Consider the following 19,818-nt stretch of genomic DNA (forward strand, 5'->3'; position numbering starts at 1 on the left):
CCAAGTTAGCAGATTCAACTTCTTCTTCTACATTATTTACTTAGTTTGCAAAACGACATCGTCTTTTTTATTCTCTTAAACTCAGCACTTCATTAATCTTGCCAAAACACTGCATTGCAATCTAAGTCCTTCCTGGATGGTTGCGTTCGTTCAAATTCGTAACACATAACCGGCCCAAATTCGAATGGGTTTTCTAAGAGTACCGTCAGGTCTACGAGTAGGAGCCAATATTCTTTCTCCTTCTTTTACAGTTTTGCTAAGTTTTGCCATTTTGCTTAACTCTTCTCCTTGGCCATTGCTGCTCCCCATTTGATTATTACTTCACTCGGACTTTCATTAGCACTTCATAGAAAACACGTATGTTTTTGATTGCAAATTCACCCCTAAACGATTGCGTAATTTGTTAAGCCCACAAGATTTTGGAAACTACTACAAAATCCCACACTGGACTACGGGGAAAAATCCTTTTTAATTACAACCCTAAAGTTTTCAGAAAGTACATATAAATGCTAAGGTTGGCTGCTTGCGTCAAAATCTACCCTTTGATAGTAACTAGTTTCCTTTCAACACGTAGTCAGAGGCAAAAAAAGAATTTTAAAACTGATTTAGAGGTCTGGATATGATCCGAATTGGCTTGGTTTGAAAAGTTAATTCAGTTCAATTTAACGTAGCTCAAATTCGTTTAATTCATATTCGAATAAAACTCGAGCTAAAAGATTTAGCTTCTTTTTTAATTCAAGCCGAACTCAAGTCAAACTTGAGTCAAAGGCTGTTCAGCTTGGTTTAGCTTGAATCCGACTCAATTTGGGACTCAAATCAATAGTTTAAATTTATGACTCAAATTCATGACTTGAATCAATTTGAATTCAATATTTCAAATTGACAGTCTGAATTCATGACTCGATTTGGTTCAAATTAAAAATTTTGAATATTATTTGAATAAAATGATGTCGTTTTGTTAATAAATCACAAACTCAAACTACGAATATGAGTCATACATTCAAACCATTAATTTGAGCCAAACCGAGTTATAAATTCGAATAATTGATTTGAGCTATAAAATCGAATCAAACTTGAACTGAATTGAGCTGAGTCATTTTTCATCAGAATAGAACTCGGGTCGGACATAATTTTGGCTTGTTGAACTTGAATCAGATAATTTTTTATTTAAATCAAACTTAAGTCAAGGGGCATTCAAACTCGGTCTGACTTGAATCCACCCGTGAATTAGATATGAACTTTTGCATTTGTCCTTAAACACCCTTTGAAAAAATGTTAATACCTTGAGGGCATCTTTCTTTCTTGCTTAAAGTGAATGAAAAAAACCCATTCACATTCCCTTATTTACTGGTGAAAATTTTAGAGTTCCATAGAAATTTAAAAGCCACAAAACTACTTTCCATCCAAGGTTCGCTAAAATAAAAAAATCTCACCTCCAAATAATTTATCAAAATAAAATATTTTAAAGTTAATTTGAGTTTTAATATTTTCTAGGAATTTAAGTGAAATATTTTTTTTTTTAAACTAGTAAGAATATAATGATAATTTAATATTTATATTAATTATTAATAGCATTTTTGTAAATTCAATAAAATGGCAAAATAGATATTTTCAAAAAACCGAAACAGATTCACTAAGTTGATGACGGGTGGAAATTTGGTTTTTTGAAACTTAAAAAAAGAAAAATCATTTCATAAAACCTTAGGTGGGAAAGGCATTTGGCCAAATTTAAACCCGCTTGTGGTACCCAAAATTCCATGAGGGAAAAATCATAATTCCCTATTTGATATTACTTATGGTCACCATGATAATTATCTTAGGGATATCTCCTCCATGAACCAAAAGAAAATTTCCCGATAAATATGAGAATGTGGATAGGAATGACGATGAGGATGGGGATAGGGATGGTTAAAATTCTCAAAGTTGAAGACAAAAGAGGGGGTTCTCGACATGTCCCCTCCTCGACCCATCCTCTCTTCTTACATATTTCCTAAACTCTCATATATTAAATTATCCCTTGAAAGTTTTGAATGATTATAAATATGTTTTAAAACTAAATAAATATTTTATTGATTTTTTAGTGGATCGAGATGAGAAAGGAGAAGTGTGTGGAATTTTCCCAACAAGGGTAGGAAAATGAAAGAGAGAGAAATTTTCTTTGTAAGAAAATGATGAAAATTATTTATCATCCATGTATTGTGGATAGAGAAATATTTTAACTAAAAAGATAAGGATAAAGATTAAAGTATTTGACATTTACCTACTTTGTTACCATCTCTGAGGATATCCTTTAATAAATGTAGTAAAATCATATCAGGGAATCTAAAAGAAAAAGAAATTAATGAGTTAAATAAGCAATGAATGTGGACCATATATGGTCTCAATAGCGAAAAAAATCTAACATTCTCATAATCCTTCCTTAACTATGCTAGTGATTTGCTCTATGACTATGGTGTGTTTTTGAAATAATGTAAATAATATCTAAATATTATAATGAAAGTATAAACTTCATATCTCACCAACTTTGATATACATACTTAATATTGAGTGGATAGTATACTTTTAATTTACAAATTCTGATATTTGATTAGAATAAAATATGAAACTTTATTCTTTGACAAGTGAATACCCTATATTGATTAGGATTATTGTAATTTTGTGGGTCTAATAATACTACTATATAAATACGAAATTCAAAACTTCAAAAGGTTTAAGAGGACATTGTCTCGTGGGTTTACAGAGTCTTGAATGGTGAAACTTGATCAGTCATTTAATATAGTTTTGATTTAACATGATTAGTCCATTGAATGTAAAACTGGACACAAGAATGAAGATATAACCAAAATGGTATCTCATTATGTTGCCCTAATTTTGATTATGAGTGTTTCATGAGGGTGCGTACGTGGCTATGTTAGAGGCGTGCAAAAGAATCATTCGGAATTGAACCCATCAGGTTCATAGCATTTTAGTTTTGGTTTTTATTCAGAATTGACCTTGACAAGGTCAGTCCCAATCATAGAGGTGGTGGAATTAGTGATTCTCAAATAGGTTTCGATTCCATTCCTTTAAAGAAGCACGAACATCAAATTTAATAATAAAAGAAAACTATCAGTGATTCTCAAATAATTTTTTTTTTTTGTCAATTAGTAAAAACTTTTTTGAACTTTGACTAAATGAAATAATGTAATATCAAACTTAACAAAAAAAATAATATAATATCAAGAAATTAATATAATAATAATACTAATAGATTTATGCGTGGAAATGCTTTATCAATGTAGGGAACAAAAAACTACAAGAATCAAACAACGTACTTAAATCCAATATAATGAAAAAAATCTACAATTATAATAATATTACAAAAAAATTTAGAAAGTTTGTGAATTATTCTCATAAACAACTTTTAAAATCAAACATAATGTATTTCAAGAATTGACTTTCCAAAGACTTTTTTTTTTCTCACAGTTTAATGTTTTCATCTTGTAACAATACTCATAAAATTTTCGTTTGTCCTGTTTAATAATAATAATAATATATATACACATACATATTAAATACATAAATAAGTATATATTTATATATATTATTATGTGATAAAATATTATTTTATTTATAATTTAAAATCATCTAATTATAAGAAAACACATTAAATATATACTTATTTGTGTAACCATAATATATTAAAAATTATATTTTTTATATTTTCCCCACCGTTTCATAGTTTCATAGTTTCATTTTGAACCCTTTTCTCTGACGGTCTATCACAGACGGTGTCTGAAAACCCATCTTCTCCAGTCCAACAACAAAGATGAATTGTCAGCATCTCTGTCAGGCTACCTTTTGCAATTGTCGCACTCCTTTGGTCAACGTCTCTATTGTCCGACCACCATACCTCCCTTCTTCAACGTCGTCTTCATTTTCACTACTCCATTTGCACGCAGTAAAGCCTAGTTATCTAGCTCTCTTTCTTTGGTTTTTTTTATTTGTTTGGTTGTGGATTGAAGTTTACTTGGATTGATTTGCGGGTTTGGAGTTGTTTGCTGATATAGAGGAGTTTGACACCTGAGCAGGGATGTTGAAGACTCAAATAAAAAAAAACAAGAGTCTCACATATAATAAAATTGAGTTAAGTGAGTGATATATAAGTATGTAGATTGAACTTTAACACAAGCCAATTGGCTTGGTGTAATATAGGTTTTGATCTCCACACTTATAGATCCAATATATTTTCAACAATTTTGGACATAGTGGTGATTGATTTTGGCTTTGAATGCACACCTAATGTTTTTTGCATTGCTTGTGAACTCTGCCCACCAAGTGTTTGGTGATTTGCTTGTGAAGCTTGCCCATGGCAGCCTCAATGCCTATCCCAGCCACCACTTCCAAGCCGGTCAGCCATGGTAGCCACCATGCCTACCATAGCCCCTGCTTCCAAACCACCTGGGGCGTCCACCAAGCCTCTAAAAAATTGATGCGAAACCAAAGAGAAAGATAGGCAATAGCCAGATGGAACAATAGCGTTGTCGACCGGTGAACAGGTCAGGTAGATGAAACCAATGTCTGTCTAAAGTTTTTTCAGAAAGCTCTAGGGGAATTAGGTAGTTTTCAAAACTTTGAATGAGGAGAATTGTTAATTTTTTGAAGTAAGGTCGGGGAAGTGAAGTAAAATTTCATTTATTTTAATATTACTGATTAAATGACAAATTTATCTTTGAAATTAACTAATTCTATTAATTTTAATAGTTTATTAGTGAGAGTTTGGATTTTAATTACCCACTAGATACCAATTTAGGATTTAATCAAAACTTAGGTGGTAATAAATCTTTTGACCTTTTTTGAGTAAAAAATTTTATAAGATAATATTATAGTGATTTAGATAAACACTCAAAATATTAGTTTTACCAATTGAAAAAAAATAATTGTAGCAAAGTAGAAATTTCCAACTAAAATTATATTAAATTACATGAAAATCCTACAAATTTTAGAAATTTTGCTGTGTTTTAATAGGAAATTGATTCGATCTTTGACACCCATGAAATTATTTGCAAGGAGAGGACTAAATCTTTAGGGAGAGAGAAGATGACCAACGTTGGAGATATGACTTTTGGTTGGTGGTGGAGTCAAGTTGTGAGAATGGAAGTGCGTGGTTCTTCTGAAAAATTTGAAAAATGGAGCTCATGGTGGCCGGTTTAATTGAAGATGAAGACAAATATGAATGGGAATGTGAGGTAAAAGGTGGGAAAGGGAAGGGGGCATCCAAAATGGTTTCTAGTCTTCTTGATTGATTAAGCTAGTTTTTAATGCATCCTATTTGAAAATAAATTCACAAACGTTGTACTTTTGTAGGCATATTTTGGGTGGTTGTAAATACTAAATAGTACCTTGGAGTATGGAGAAGCGTTTGACGAATGTAAAAGAGCATTATGGAAATCCAACGATTCTCTCAGAAAATGGTATGGACCAACCAAGCAAGACGACATTCCCATAAGCAGTACATGAGAACATATGGATTAATTACTAGAAAGACTAGTTATCATCGATGAAGAAGGCTATTGATGATATAGCTGATGGCGAAGGCTACTTTGCTTGGTCGTTGTTAAATAATTTTAAAAGCCAAAAGACTTATTTCTACCCAAGATTTGGCTTACCATTAAACTTTTATTTGTTAAGTTTCAAAACTTTTAATATTTATTCGTCAGCGGTTAAAGTTAACAAAATTTATTAAATTTAAGAGTATAACTATAATCTAACTAATAATATTAAAAAAATAATAAAATTTTATCTCATTTTTTTCACCTTAGGTTTAAAAACTCATAATATCCCCCACCCTAAATTTTAAAAAGTTACATTTTTCTACTATTAGAGTTAACTAAAAAAGGTTTAGGGTTTTTCAATGACCTTCTTTGCTTTAGTTGTCTTCTCTGCCCCAGACCGATGATTTTTTTCTCTGGTGCTCTTTGTCACTCCCAAAACAGATAGCCCAATAGAATCGATCAAATTGATTGAATCTCATTCATTGAATCGATCATGCCTTGAATATCGTTAGTTGAATTGACCCAACACTCTTTGTTGAATCTCATTCAACCTCGAATAGTCTTCGCCTCTCTCCGTCAACAAAGAGACGAAGACGAATCATCATCGTCTTGGGGTTCTAATAGAGAGAGAGCCGATGAAGGTTTAGGGTGGGAAGATGAAGTGGCCAAAGATAAAGATGTTCACTGGAGAAGGAAGAAAAAAACCCTAGGGTTGAGATAAAAAAATCACTTTTCAAAACTGAAAAATATGAGGTTGAAGGCAAATGGTTAGTTTTTAAAATGTAAGTGGGGAAATAAGATCAAATTTTAGTTTTTTTAATATTATTAGTTAAATAACGTTTTTATCCTTGTAACTAACAACAATTTTAACAAAAGTTGGATGACAAGTGGGTATTTAAATTTTTGAAATTTAATGGATGAGAGTTTAATAATAGACTAAACCTTGGGTGGGAATAAGTCTTTTGGCCTAATTTTAAATGGTTGTTGGGATACACTTCTTTATCTGGCATTGTTTATGTGGACTACAATGCGCTTATGAGTGCGTTTGGATTGGTAGATATAAATAATGAGTAATGCACAAACAATGACGTATCATCTTGTGATTAAATAATTAAAAATTAAAGATAAAATAACACTAAATCATATAGTGATATATTGTTATTTATGTATAAAAGTTGTATATATAGTATTATTGATAAATAATTATTGTATTTGCTTGGATGAAATAAAAGAATGCTAACATATAGTTTTACTTAAATGTTCTAAAGATTATTAAGAATAATTATTTTATAATATTTTTCATGTTATTTATTATATTAATTGAAAATTCAAACATGTTTGTCTTAATAATTAATAAGTATGGATAAAATTATAACAAAATAAAAATTACTTTAGTAATATTTTAATATCTAAGATGAAAGTGGTAATAATAAAATATGAATTACCAAAATAATCTTTTGTTACGTTGAACCAAACACCTACTAAGAGGTATCCGAAGATGTTTGCATATTAGTTCCAGCAATTACTTAAAAAGGATGAATCAGATTGTCCTTAAATTTTTTCTTACATTCTTTATGAAGTTGGAGATTTGTTAATTTTACATTATAGGAATTAATTTTGTTATGAACTCCATTCCTTATTTAAAAATCTTTCTATATCCATGTTCTTGAGTAAACGCCTCCTTATGCTATTTATTTAAGAATTCTCAAACAAACAAGAAATATGACAGGTACTTTGTACGTATAATAGGCTTGGTAGGTCATTACTACTTGCCCGTGAAATTTGCGATTTGGATTAGCTCCCTAGAAGTCCAGAAGGAGCCTAGCCATTTAAGCAAATGGAGGTAAAATGTAAGAGCCTGACGAAGCACAATGAATCAGTCCAAATATAGAGGAAAGAATATGACCTTGAGGAAAAAGAAATGTTGGCTGAATGCTGATACTGAAATTTATCAAATTATTAGCTAACTCCAAGTACAAAAATTGGTTTGTCCCACCACAACCATGGTTGCATAGTTAAGAAACTCGATGGAAATGGATGACAGAGATGATGCAAATTTACCAAAAAGATAGTTATAACTCAAATCAAGAATTCCAAGATGATTTAATGATGTAATGAAGAGGGTGGCCAAAGGTGAGTAACAAGGCCATTGGCATCTTACTTAATACCTTCACAAAAGTCGTACTAAATGGAAGAACACCAATTTAATGAAGGGGATGATGAGCTGATGAAGTTGAAAGACAGTAGAGATTCTTGATCTTTTGAAAAATTGGTTGAAAAGAATAGATGCAAAATAAACATACATGTCAAGAGAGAAAGAATCAAAGCGTGTATTTGCAAAAGAGAGAAAAGATAAAAATTTTACCTACTTCTTTGCCTCCTATATGGATATAGGATAATGGAATGAGTCTCCCATTTGCAAGACCTCCAAAAAAAGTCCGCCACTAAACCAAAAGACCACCCTTATTGTGAGGTAGAGAGAGGGGAGAGAGCTTTATAATTTTAGTGAGAGAATTTTAGTTTAAATGGATTAACTCACTTTGAATAAACTAACTTCATTATTTTATAATGGTGGGTGGTTTTAGTTTTCTAAAATTCTACTTTTGGCCTACAAAAATGTTAGTTAAAAAATTTGTCATACACATATATATCTAATATATTTTAACCACATTAATTCCAACTTATTAACACCTTAGCTTTTAAAATGTTATTTTTACATCCATATAATATTTTATATGATTTTTATTATAGTTTGGAAGGTGCTAACCAACCTTGGATAATTAATTCTTCTTCCCATAAGCTTGGTTTATTGGTGTAACCCTTTAGGTTCACCGTGACGTAGTTGTAAGTTCTTTTTCGGATAATCTGAAAGTATATCTGAAAACTCAACGACTATAATAAACATCTAGCAATATGTCATAACCGCTAAACTATGATGAAGAAATACTGTCATAGCCCTTAAACCATGATGAAGAAATACTGCCATAGCCCCTAAACTGTGATGAAGAAATACTCTATCGAATCTAAAATCTCCAATCGTACGTTTCATGTAGGTAATATCTTCCTGTTGTCTAATCCATATCAATTTTGGACTCATGGATTGTCAAAGTCCTAATTTCAATTCTTTATGAATCATCGAGTTAAATATTCAAAACATGTCATAATAAACATCCTTCGTATGAGTTACATTATACTCTGGTCAAAGATTTAATTTTCAATATTTATCAATATTTGCTTCAGAACTTAGATATGGATAAAATCAGTAGATATTCAAAATCCAATACTTTCCAAGTTAAAGGATCCTATCTTGACCATAATTCTTCTTTATATAAAAATAACACATGACTAGTATGGTTTGTTTTACGAGATGTGGTTAACCCCATATATATACACAAGATGAATCACACATATCCGTATCGAATTTGACTGTGATTTCTCAGATCAAAAAATTACTTCATACACTAGTATAATCTTACGATAAGTTATTGACTATAATTTAATGATCATGTTCAAAACATAGTTTTCTAGTTATTAATATATACTAATACCTTAAAAACATGACCATCATCGTCACCCATGATCTATGTTTATTAATTCTTTATCCAACTCTTAACCAAAATTAGTGGTGGAACAATGGCATAGCCTATACGTTTTGGATTCTTTGTTTGGCTCTTATCTTATCTTATTATTCAGATGACATTGTCTTGTTTTCTTTGCAATCTAATTTCATTCTTTCAACAAAAAACACTAAAAATCTGATCTTTGAATATTTGCTCAATCGATCGCACCACTATCCGCATTAACCCTCCAGGCTTAACAACATCGTTATTATTACCTTTGAAAAGGTCAAAGTATGGTAAACTCTACAAATTAAGCTGTGACTAACTTCCACCCTAAATAACAAATTAAAAACAAGAAAAAGAGAAATATAGACATTTCTCCCAGGGTCCTATCAAATTATTTGGGTACATGGCAGGTTAGCATCCATTAAATTTCCTGATTTTAATGCAACAATAGCGGCCGATGCATGGTTAGATTGAGAGGATTTTGTAGTACTTTGATGTTGCTTTAGAGGTAGAGAAAAAACGAGAGAGAAAAGAGAGGAAGGGATACGAAACAAGTGGGAAGAGAAAAAAAAGAGATTTCTTTTCCTTTCCTCTCTTCACCTGCATTAGGGGAAATTAAATTAATTTAATTATCTTCTTCTGTCAATTACATAAGTTAAATGTAATTTGCTTTCTATTATTTCTATCCATTTGAAGATTAGGCTGCATCTTAGGTCGTCTCTTAAGCAGGTACCGCCTACTTTCCCTTCAATTACATGTCTATGTGAATCTTGATTTCAATATAATGTTCTTGAAAGGAGATTATCTATGTAATTCTCATTTGTAATATTAAAATGGGATTAAATGTAAAGAACCCTATAAGTTTCTATTGAAATATATATGTGTGTGTGTGTATTCATATATATAACAGGTTTCTTAAAATAAGATTCTGTGGTGTATAAATACATGGCTCCAAGCAAGTTAAAGCAAGCCATTGGGGCAGTGAAGGACAGGACAAGCATTGGGCTAGCGAAAGTGGGCAACAGTAACTCACTTTCGGACCTTGAAGTGGCGATTGTGAAGGCAACAAGACATGAAGAGTGCCCGGCTGAGGAAAAATACATAAGAGAAATACTTAGCTTAACTTCATATTCTCGTGCTTACATTAGTGCATGTGTGAGCTTAATCTCCAAACGCTTAAACAAGACGAAAAATTGGACAGTTGCATTAAAGACACTTATGTTGATCCAACGCCTACTTGCTGACGGTGATCCTGCATATGAGCAAGAGATTTTCTTCTCAACTAGGCGTGGGACTCGACTTCTCAACATGTCAGATTTCAGAGACACCTCACATTCTAATTCATGGGATTTCTCAGCATTTGTTCGCACTTATGCCTTGTATCTCGATGAACGACTAGAGTTCAGGATGCAAGGTCGACGTGGGAAGCGTAGCAAGTTTGGAATTGATGAAGATGAAGAAGAAGTTGGGTCATCCTATGCAAAGTCAACACCAGTTCGTGACATGAAAACTGAAAATCTATTTTCAAGGGTTCATCATATGCAACAAGTCTTAGAACGCTTTTTAGCTTGCCGCCCAACAGGTATTATATACTTTGTATATTATTTCTATTGGTTTATTATTATTTGGAGAACACTTATTATTATTATTATTATTTGGTGTGATCCAGGTTCAGCAAAGAGCAACAGGGTGGTAATTGTTGCTCTGTACCCCGTGGTGAAAGAAAGTTTTCAGTTATATTACGACATGACAGAAATATTGGGTATCCTGATAGACCGTTTCATGGAGCTAGACGTTAATGATTCCGTTAAGGTGCATGAGATCTTTTGTCGTATCTCAAAACAGTATGATGAGCTTGATATGTTATACAGCTGGTGCAAAAGTGTTGGAATTGCACGCACTTCTGAGTATCCTGAAGTTGAGAAAATAACACCCAAAAAGCTTGAACTAATGGATGAGTTTATACGTGACAAGTCTGCATTGGCACAAAACAAAAAGCCAGTAAGTCCAGAATTGAAGAAACAGGAACCAGAAGAAGAAGATGAAAGGGAAGCCGAAACAACAACAGAAGAAAAAGAAAGCCTGGATACTATGAAAGCTCTACCACCACCAGAGGGTTTCTTCTGTGAGTTCCCAGATGAATCAGAAAAACCAAAAGAAAAAGAACAAGAGACTGTGAAAGAAGAGATAAAAACACCACAATTAGAAGCTGACCTGTTGAACTTAGCAGACGATTCCGTAACAACAGAAGAACACGGTGATAAATTGGCTTTAGCGTTATTTGATGGAAATGCACCCGTTGGTCCTGCACCAACTCCAGGATGGAATGCCTTCAAAGAGGATACAGCAGATTGGGAAACAGCTTTGGTTCAATCAGCAAGCATGTTTTCGCAACAACAGGCCTCACTTGGGGGTGGCTTCGATATGTTATTATTGGATGGATTGTACCAACAAAGTACAGCTGCGGCCGCAATGGCTGCTAATCCAGCAACAGGAAGTTCAAGTAGTGTTGCACTTGGGTCAATAGGAAGGCCAGCAACGTTGGCATTGCCCGCACCTCCATCAACAACGCAAAGTACAATAAATAATGAAGACCCATTTGCAGCGTCAAATGCGGTGGCACCACCACCATACGTACAAATGTCAGATCTAGAAAAGAAGCAAAAGCTTCTGGTGGAAGAACAGCTAATGTGGCAACATTATGCAAGGGATGGGATGCAAGGACACATTGGGATGGCTAAATTACAATCCAATTCTTACAACATGGGAGGTTATACATCGGGCTATTAACTAATCAAACAATTACGTAGGGTTTCACGTGCTTAGTTTCTCTCTCTCTCTCTTTTTTCTTTTTTGGTGAGGACTTCAAGATGCACCAAAAAGTATTTAAAAAATTGAAACATTTATAGTTTTTGAACCGCTAGTAGGCAAAGTGCATGTGTTTGGTAGGAGAAGAGCAGGTGTTGATTACAAACCTGATATCGATATTTTGTATATGCATTAAGTATATAGTGTCTGTACCTTTAAAATATACCAAAAATCCATATGCTAAACTCTCTACTGCCTTGAAAATCTTTCAGTTTATATGAATCTATTTGATATATTGTGATCATCAATGTTTATTCAATTTTTCATTTTTATATGATTAAATTACATTTTCCCATGAAAGGTTTGGCTTAAAAACACTTACATCTCTAATTGGTATATATAATATTTTCTCATCTAAAATCAAACTTTATTTAAAAAGAAAAGTTAATTATAAAAGAACAAAATAATAATTTTATTATCAATTAATTTAAAAAAATAATTTCTTTACCGATCAAGCCCAAATATATTAAATATGATAATTTAATCTTTATAAAGTTTAAAAACTTATAAATTAATCTATAAAACTTTTTTAAAACTTTACCCATAGTAACCTTTTTTGAAAATGATCTTGTTCACTTCATATATTTTAAAATACTATAATAATCTTTATAGTTTAAATTATAATATTTACACATCCCTCTCTCTCTCTCTCTATATATATATATTTTAATTTCTATATACTGCCAATGATTCCATTGTATTTATTGATGTGAGTCTGATCATATATTTCCGGTTAATTAGTAGCATATATTCAACAACATGAAGGGCTGCGACTAATTTATTGGAGGCTTAATGACACTTGCATTACATATCTTAAACATAAAAGTAGAGCTCACAATTTTTAACACAATTTGTTAATGATATAATATGATGTTAAAAACAAAAAGAGGGTTTAGATTGAGTTTTTTTTTTATAAAATTTATTTTAGAACAATTTAATATAACTCAAAATTAAATCAAATAGTATTAAGATTAATATAAAAATATTTTAAACTAATACGAATATTTATAAAAATATTAAAAGATAATATATTTTTATAAAGAATTAGAGATACGTGTACGTCGGTGTGTGTGTATGTATATATATATATATATATATATATATATATATATATATATATATATATATGGAAATTAAATTAAATGCCTAAAACTAAGAGAGGTTAAGCGAAATTATCTAAAACTATTAGGATTAAGCAAAAATACCCTATTTTTGTGAAATGATGAAACTGCCCCTATATATAAAATATGAAATTTTACATAATTCCCCTTACATTTCCCACTAATTCACTGTTGAAATCAAAGAAAAATGCATCTCCCACGGGTCTTTCACAGGCGAAGAATTTTTGTTGACTTTTTGTGTTTTCCAATGACCGAAAATGGCAAAGAAGAATAGTACATCATCCCTACTCTTGTTTAAATTAATTTATTGTTAAGATTATTGAGATTTGAAGAAGATTTTGAGGTTTAAATTTTTAGGGTTCCGATTTTGAACAATGCATAAAATGTTTTGATTCTTGATTGAAATTCTTGAGGGGTTTTGTGTTATAAGATTTGTATTGAGATTTGAGACTAAAATGGCGATTTTTTTAATCAAAAAATGGGTTAGAAATGTCAACAATGGGGTCTGTGGGAACAGTGGATCCCACGGACAGAATGAAATCTCCCATGGGCAAGAACGACCGCCCATGGGATAGGGGGAAATTTAGAATTTTAAAAATATTAGGGCCAGGGAGATAAAGGGAAAATTCACGAGGGTCTGTGTGAAATTTTACAGAAAACCATGGGTTGATTCGTGAAAATTATGGGTTAGGGGGAAATTAACTTTTTTTAAATTGTATGGCCTGTAAGAGATCAGAAAATTGATAAGGGGCAAAGAAAAAATATTGGACTTGTTTGAGAACATAAATTTTGTAAGGAGGTAAATTGATATTTTTCACACTTGGGGTTTTTCGACGTGTAATTTTCGAATTTCATATTCATTTTTCCTGTTTTAAGGTTTTTCGATATGTAGTTTTCAAATTTGTCATCTCTTTTTTCATTTTTTGTGCTTTTCTAGGCATGTTTTACTATGTAGTTTCTGAAATTCAGATATATTTTTTTCAAATTTTAGAGCGATTTTTTGATGGTTAGCATTCTACGGTATTTCAACATATAGAATTTGAATTTTTGTTCTCTTTTTTTATTTTTACTATTTTAGGATATATCAACTTATATTTTTCAGATTTCTAAGTGATTTTTCGATTATTGACGTTCTAGGGTATTTCAATGTATAAAATTCAAATTTTAATTTCGTTTTTTAGATTTTTGTCATTTCTAAAAAGTATCCACTCGTACTTTTTAGATTTTTGAACGATTTTTTTATTATTGACATTCTAGGGTATTTCAATGTATAAAATTCAAATTTCAGTTCCGTTTTTTTGGATTTTTGTCATTTCTTAAAAGTATCGACTCATACTTTTCATATTTCTAAACAATTTTTTTATTATTGATACTCTAGGGTATTTCAACATATAAAATTTGAATTTATGTTCCCTTTTTTTATTTTTGCCATTTTAGGATATATCGACTCGTATTTTTCAAATTTTCAAGTAATTTTTTTATTATTAATATTCTAGAGTATTTCAACGTATAAAATTTGAATTTCAACTCTGTTTTTATCGATTTTTGCTATTTTAAGATATATCAATTTGTATTTTTTAGATTTTCAAACAATTTTTTTAGTTTTTACTAGTCTAAGGTATTTTAACATATAGATTTTAAATTTCAATTCTGTTTTTTCGTTTTTCCAGTTTTTTTCTTTCTATGTTATTCCAACATGGAGTTTTCGCATTTTAGTTTTGTTTTTTTATTTGTCATTTCTATATCAATTTATATATCTGTTTTTGATGAAATTCTTACAAGCTTTCAAAATTTTTTGCAAGATACTTCTGATAATACAAGCTCTCAAAATTTTTCGCAAGATACTTCTCATAAAAGAAAACATGTCAAAGGCAAGTTACGAATCTCCAATGAGTCAGGAAACTTTCAAGCAAAAGTGATATGTTGTATCCAATGCACTGCCTTATCTAAGATTAGGTTAACACTGACCCCAAAGCAACTTCGACTGTTCAAGAGGACATGTTTTGGGTATCTCTTTCATCTACCAGATATCAAGTTCTTTGGAGTGTTGGTGCATGCATTTCCCCTATGACAACTACATCAACCTTCAGTCAAAGATAAGTTATGGTTTAGGGTTAATGAGGTTGATGTGAGATTCAGCCTATTTGAGTTTTTCTTGATGATAGGGCTATCATTCAGCCAGCTCACTGCACTTTCATCGTATTTTCCTCACACATCTAGACATAGGATAAGAGATACCTATTTGCAAGGTTGTCAAAAAGTGCAATATCATAATATCAAGCGTGTTTTTTTGGCTAGACCATGGAAGGATGATGATATGGACACTGTCAAGATAGTTTTGTTGTATTGCCTCTATATGGTGTTGCTGGAGAATGATCGACGAAAAAAGGTATCTATCGAATACCTTTAGTTGGTTAATCATCTGGACGGATTTAATTCTTATCCTTAGGGCATTCTAGTGTGGCAAATGACGTACGAGTCGATGTCCTAGGCAAGTGACAAAGTCTATTTCGATCGAATGCTCGAAATGCGTAAACATGACATTTACAAATTTCCTTTTGCTTTCCAAGTAAGTTTATGTTTCTTGATTATATATATTAATGGGCAAAAATACAAATTAATTTAACTTAACCATTAATGGGGTCATTGCAGTATTGGATATATGAGGCAATGGGTACCTGTATGATTAGGTGGATATGGTAGATATCCATGCGTCTCTACAAATTTTTTGGTGGTGTACGCGTGATATTCTTACTTTGAGTCATATAGACACTATTTTCACTAGTGATCAAGTATATAATCGTTAATTAATGAGTTAATTGATACCTTGAATATTGCAAATATGTTGAATTATATATCTTAATAAATATAAGATGATGTCACATTCTCGCTCCGTCTGTTTCCAATTGAGAAGTCTAGACCATGGTATGCAGACGTTCTTCTATACACAGGTACGCTAGATTTGTATTGCTCTTCATTGTCTTTAATGCCCTCTCGACAGGAAATAAAGTTTCTCCGGTCATGTTATCAGTAGATATACTAATCAGTAGCCATAGGACACTTGAAGAGCCTATTACGTAACAATTTTCATTTCCCATGATTGTTCAGACCCCAGCCACTGAGGTCGTAGACTTTCTTAGAGTTCAGGACCATGCTACCCATCCTATCACACAAGAGTGTCTCCTGTTTGCATCACCCACTCTATCCACAGTAGTTATTATATTGGCGCACTAGGGCACTATGATTTTACGTGAGATTACCTATTTTCATGACAAGTTGCCTTCACAGATGACTCGATTACACGATGACATGTCTTCTCAGATAACTCATTAGAGGATCATCTGATTCGTTTAAAGGAAATCGTCATACGTACATGCTCAACTCCAGTCGATTCGGTTATAAAGTCATATCTCATTTATTCATTATAAAAGTTGTATTTCATTGTTACTCTAACATTTTTATTAACTTCGTGTTGGGTATGCACAATGGTGTTAAGATGACCTCCCCTTTGATAAGTCGATTCCATCTCGTCACCCACATGAGGTTCGTATTTAATTTCTTAGAGATATTTAATGTTAAATGTTGTTATTATATTTTTATTATATTTCATATAAAATGTCACTAATCAAGCTATTATTACTATTCCCCCAGGGTAATTGCTATGAGGGGGTCTCGGTTGGCTCTTCTATTACATCACCTCTCCAATATGAGGTATGTCATTTATCATTGTTACTATATTTTTTAATTAATTGTCATTGATTAATTCCTTTTATATATTCGTATAGGGTCCTGCTCATGAGGGTGTTTTGGTTGCTTCAAATCTCACACTTGAGGTATGAAAATAATTGCAGTTATTATATTTTATATGAAATATCATTAAGCAATTTGTTCTTTTCATTTGTATAAAGTATTGGCCGTGAGGCGTTTTTGATCGAGAGTTATCCCTGTACACCTTCCCTAACCATAGAGGTAGTATATTTTTTGATGAAATGTCATTGATCAATTTATCTTTCAAATTATTATGTTTATTTAAAATGTTTTATCTCCTTTTTAGGATGAGCAGTTGTGGTTACTTGCTAATATCCCTAGCCCCAATAAAAAGTCCATGAATATTAGTTCACAAAGGGAGGACTTACGGGAAGATGTTTTTGATGGAAACCAAGATGAGGTATATCCATTATAATTAGTATATATTTATATATATTGACCACTGACAATATAAAATTACTTTTGTAGTCCATCGAGGGGGTATGGACATTTGACTTTACTATGATAGAGGATTCTCTCGTCAAACCTCCTCCGACATATATCAATAAGGTAACATTAATTGATTAATTCGTAATTGTTACTTGAGATTAAATAATGAATTAATAGTTGTATGTTTTTTTCAGTTGGTTCGTACTGCACATGATCAGGTCATCCGAAAGGGTCTACTTATCCATACCTTATATACAAATCTAATCAAACCGAGGGCAAAATGATAATTTCGTACCATTTCATCCTCTACTACAGAGCACGAAGAATCTTTCCTCGTGTGGTACACCGAAGCTACAACACCCTACAAGCATGAAGTTTATTTCATTGGCGTAAAATCCAAAGACAGTTTCTAAGGATTGTCATGGAGCTGCACAAGTGGCTGACCAACGATGTAAGTTACGCTTACTATATAATTTGGTTAAAAGTTTTATACATTCGTCAATAACTAACACAATTCAAATTTTTATATCTATTTCAGCATGTCGATTCTTTCTTGGCCATATTACGTCGATACCAGGATGATCATTGAACGATCATTTCACAGCATTGGACAACAGCCCATACCTTCTTTGTAGGACATATCAAGATGACATTCGATAGTTGGCTTACTACTCTGATAGAAGAGTATCAATTTTTTGAGTTGTTCACAAAGATGGTTGAGGCAAATTATACCCCGATTTGTTTTACAAACCATGGGGGAAATTCGATATGGTATAGTACAATAGTATTTCTATTATAATTTACTTTGAATTAATTTATATACTACACATGTATCCATTCTAATTTTGAAATGTTTATAGGTTTTCATTCCTATAAACTTTGATTGCGCACATTGGGTAGTCGGAGTTATAAGTTTTTGTGATTGATCAATTACGGTATATGACTCTGAGGCATCGTACTTAGGGAGTTTAGAATGTCTTGTATGACGGATACGACTGTACATGATGTAATACCCTCAGGTATGTTTCCGGGGCAATTATATCTTTTGACCCTATTTTGAGATATTTTTCATTTTAAGTATATATATATTTTGACATGTATATATGTGTTTTTATAAATAACTATATAGATATATAAATACAAAAAGAAAAAGAAAAAGAGATAAAAATGTAAATAAAAAAGAGAAAAAACAAAAACAATAAAAGGAAGCTTCAAGTGTTTTCTATCATCTTCTCCCATAAAACTCTAGCAGCCAACCTCCTTCATGTTGTTTTCTTTTGTTTTGTGAAGCCAAAGGAAGGAATTGAAAGGATTTTGGAAGATAAAATAAGAAGAGAAAAAAAAAGAAGCACTTTAGAAGTTTTTGGTAACCAAAAGATCTTCTCCCTTTCCCTTTACCTATGCTTATATATATTTGATACATGTTATATGAATATGTTAGTGTGTTTTTGTATTGATTTAAGGTGATTTTGGTGATAAAGGAAGCAAGACAAGGAAGAGGAAGCCAACTTGCAAAGATTGGCTTGAAACAAGGTAAGGGGTATCATCTTTGATATGTTGCATGTTTTAGGCTTTGGTTCCTTGGATCTATGCTATAAATGATGATTTTGAAGTTGAGAAATGTTATTTTGCCATTTGGGGTGTCTATGTGTGTGATTTTGTTGATGGCAGAGAGTTGGAACTGACTTCGTCCCATGTTTTGGCTGTCTTATCTGATGAATCATGGGTGCTATTATAGCTTTTTGGAAAGCTCTTTGAATCATCTTTTCAGTTATATATAGCTTGTATAAATTAGAGACTGTTTGGACTGTTAAATTGCTTGAACAAAAAAACTGTTTTATCAAATAAACAGTGAAGACAGTTTTTGCCACTGATTTCATCCCACGTTTTGACTGTTTTATCTGATGAATCATGAGTGCTATTATAGTTTGTTGAAAAGCTCCTTGAATACTCTTTCCAATGATATATAGTTTGTATGAATTAGAGGTCATTTGGACTGTTAAATATTGTATAAACCAAAAGGACTGTTTTACCAAATAAACAGTGAAGACAGTTTTTGCCACTGATTTCATCCTACGTTTTGACTGCCTTATCTAATGAATTATGAGTGCTATTATAGCTTTTTAGAAATCTCTTTGAATCTTTTTTTCAACGATATATAGCTTACTTAATTTTTTTCCCTTACTGAGTGTTTTTATCTCTCACTTCTTTTTCTTTTATGATTACAGGTACAAGTGATCGAGGTAGCTGCGAGGTAGGGTCAGGTCAGCGTAGGTAGATCCAACTAGAGCAGGTTATCTCTAGTTTATATTACATGCATACAGTGGCATGTTCTTGTCGACTTTTGACCTTTTTGAAATGATGGTACAGTTGTATATGATTACTCCACATATTCAGATGCTTTCAAATGAGTTTTTATATGAGTATATACATCTTTTGTTCGCTTCTAGATTTTTAGTTTTCTTAGAATAATTTCTAAACACTTTTAGGGATGCGTTCATGTTAAATTATTTTAAAAGAAAAAAAATAGAT

General features: G+C 31.8%; 1 protein-coding gene across 1 annotated transcript; it reads left to right on the forward strand.

The window, feature by feature from the left end:
- The first annotated feature begins 10,030 nt into the window (after positions 1–10,030).
- On the forward strand, positions 10,031–12,189 carry LOC123193639 (putative clathrin assembly protein At1g03050). Its single transcript, XM_044606699.1, has 2 exons — positions 10,031–10,682; positions 10,770–12,189. Exons 1-2 carry the CDS (start codon positions 10,046–10,048, stop codon positions 11,888–11,890), a joined length of 1,758 nt encoding a protein of 585 aa, XP_044462634.1. The 5' UTR covers positions 10,031–10,045; the 3' UTR covers positions 11,891–12,189.
- The last annotated feature ends 7,629 nt before the right edge of the window (positions 12,190–19,818 follow it).

Source organism: Mangifera indica, chromosome 12 (assembly GCF_011075055.1).
Source record: "Mangifera indica cultivar Alphonso chromosome 12, CATAS_Mindica_2.1, whole genome shotgun sequence".
In the NCBI taxonomy this organism is placed as follows: Eukaryota; Viridiplantae; Streptophyta; class Magnoliopsida; order Sapindales; family Anacardiaceae; genus Mangifera; species Mangifera indica.

What these genes read in the sequence shown, in the direction of transcription:
- LOC123193639 (XM_044606699.1), top strand. Translation starts at nt 10,046, where the DNA reads ATGGCTCCAAGCAAGTTAAAGCAAGCCATTGGGGCAGTGAAGGACAGG. An exon ending in TTTAGCTTGCCGCCCAACAG is followed by an intron (nt 10,683 to 10,769) that starts GTATTATATACT and finishes GGTGTGATCCAG; the next exon opens with GTTCAGCAAAGAGCAACAGG.